The following is a 1,505-nucleotide window of genomic DNA, read 5'->3' on the forward strand; positions in this document are numbered from 1 at the left end:
AACTAGTGTACGACACAAGAAACCCTGAATGCAGAGATACGAGAGGTTTGGTAATTGGCTCCACTTCGCCAACTTAACAACCAGAAGAACTTAGAAGTTTCCGAACACATTTTGACTCAATGCATTTTAAAAGAAAGAAAACTGTCATGGCAAACCTCTTTGAATTTTACTTTAAGAATACTACTAACTTTTTCCTCAATGCCAAGCAATTCGGTTTATTCATGGAGATAGCATTTTTTTCGTTATGGATACTTTTGTTACTTGGCAATTCCTTTCTGAATCTGATATTTCAGAAGATTAAGTCGCTGAACATTTTCATAAGAGAGTCAAAATGAAAATTAACAAGTGTGCCGCACCTTTTTCTTCCATGAAACATGTCAATAAGTACCAGACAAAGTGAATCATTAAACCTGTCTATAGTCTATCTTTTGACGCACCTCGTTCAACTTTAGGTGGCATATAACGAGAGAACAATATGACACCTAAATTTTGTTGAGACTTTCCTTACTAACGTAATTCAAATGCCACATGACAATCTAGCCCTGTGGAATAGGTTAAGTCCATGGAGGATTATGTCTGTCATGAACCATCTAAAACTTCAACTTTCCTCCGCAATATACATGGGTGAGCTCTTTTTAGATATGAGTGACTCACTGTTGTGCTCTGATAGGAACTTCCCTACGGATTCATCGAAAATTGGTTGCCAATCAGATCGGTCGAATTTCATCACGCAAACCCAACCTTGCGCGTCTTTGACTTGGGGGTCTCTATACGAAACCAATACACAGTACAAACAATAAATTGCAAAATGTACCCTGATTATCCAACCCCTTAATAAGAAAGAGATCGCTTCTGGGAATGATTTACACTCCAATTGTGCCTTTTTTCAGGCCGACGCGGTGCCCGCGGGGGTAGTGGGGGCCTATCCCCTACATCCGGGTTCAACCCGCGGAATTCGGCTTCCAATCAGTCCATGAACTCGTTCCAAGATCCCAATAGAGGCTACCCGGTGAATTACAACGACCAATCCATGGACCAAGAGCAGTATGACCTGAATGAACCTGAGGGCTATCGAACTCGCTTGGGAAACTCGTCCATGATTTGAAGTCTGAACTAATAATACAGTGAGCATCATCAATCACTCCAATAGTCAAGCAAGCAAACGAGCATCCGTGTAAATTGTAAAATAATGATGATAATAATAAGAATAATCATTGTGGTTTGATTGACGATCTCTGTGAATTTGGCGAATACAAACTGTTTTTGGCTCAAGAGAATGGGGATGTGATCCAGTTCCATGCCGAGGATAAAGTTTGTTCAACCTGGCCTAGAAACCCCGTGTGAGGGTTAGGTTGCGTGTGATTTCCGATCGGAAAAGATTTAAGAGTAGTTGTGGGACGAGATGGAGAACTGTAAGGCAACCAAGAGGTAGAAAGGTCATTGAATGCTCCATTGCCATCATCGATAAGTGGTGTATTATTGCTAGACTTTGGCAACGGCTGCTG

The 1,505-nt window shown here is 41.2% G+C and overlaps 1 protein-coding gene across 1 annotated transcript in view; it reads left to right on the forward strand.

The window, feature by feature from the left end:
- The window catches only part of LOC131891350 (uncharacterized), a gene marked incomplete in the record, with an annotated part of 8,969 nt that extends 7,744 nt beyond the window's left edge, over positions 1–1,225 (forward strand). Inside the window, 1 exon segment of the mRNA XM_059240876.1 lies at positions 893–1,225. Coding sequence (XP_059096859.1) covers positions 893–1,105 — 213 coding nt within the window.
- Positions 1,226–1,505: the final 280 nt, after the last annotated feature.

This window comes from Tigriopus californicus, chromosome 12 (genome assembly GCF_007210705.1).
Source record: "Tigriopus californicus strain San Diego chromosome 12, Tcal_SD_v2.1, whole genome shotgun sequence".
NCBI lineage: Eukaryota > Metazoa > Arthropoda > Copepoda > Harpacticoida > Harpacticidae > Tigriopus > Tigriopus californicus.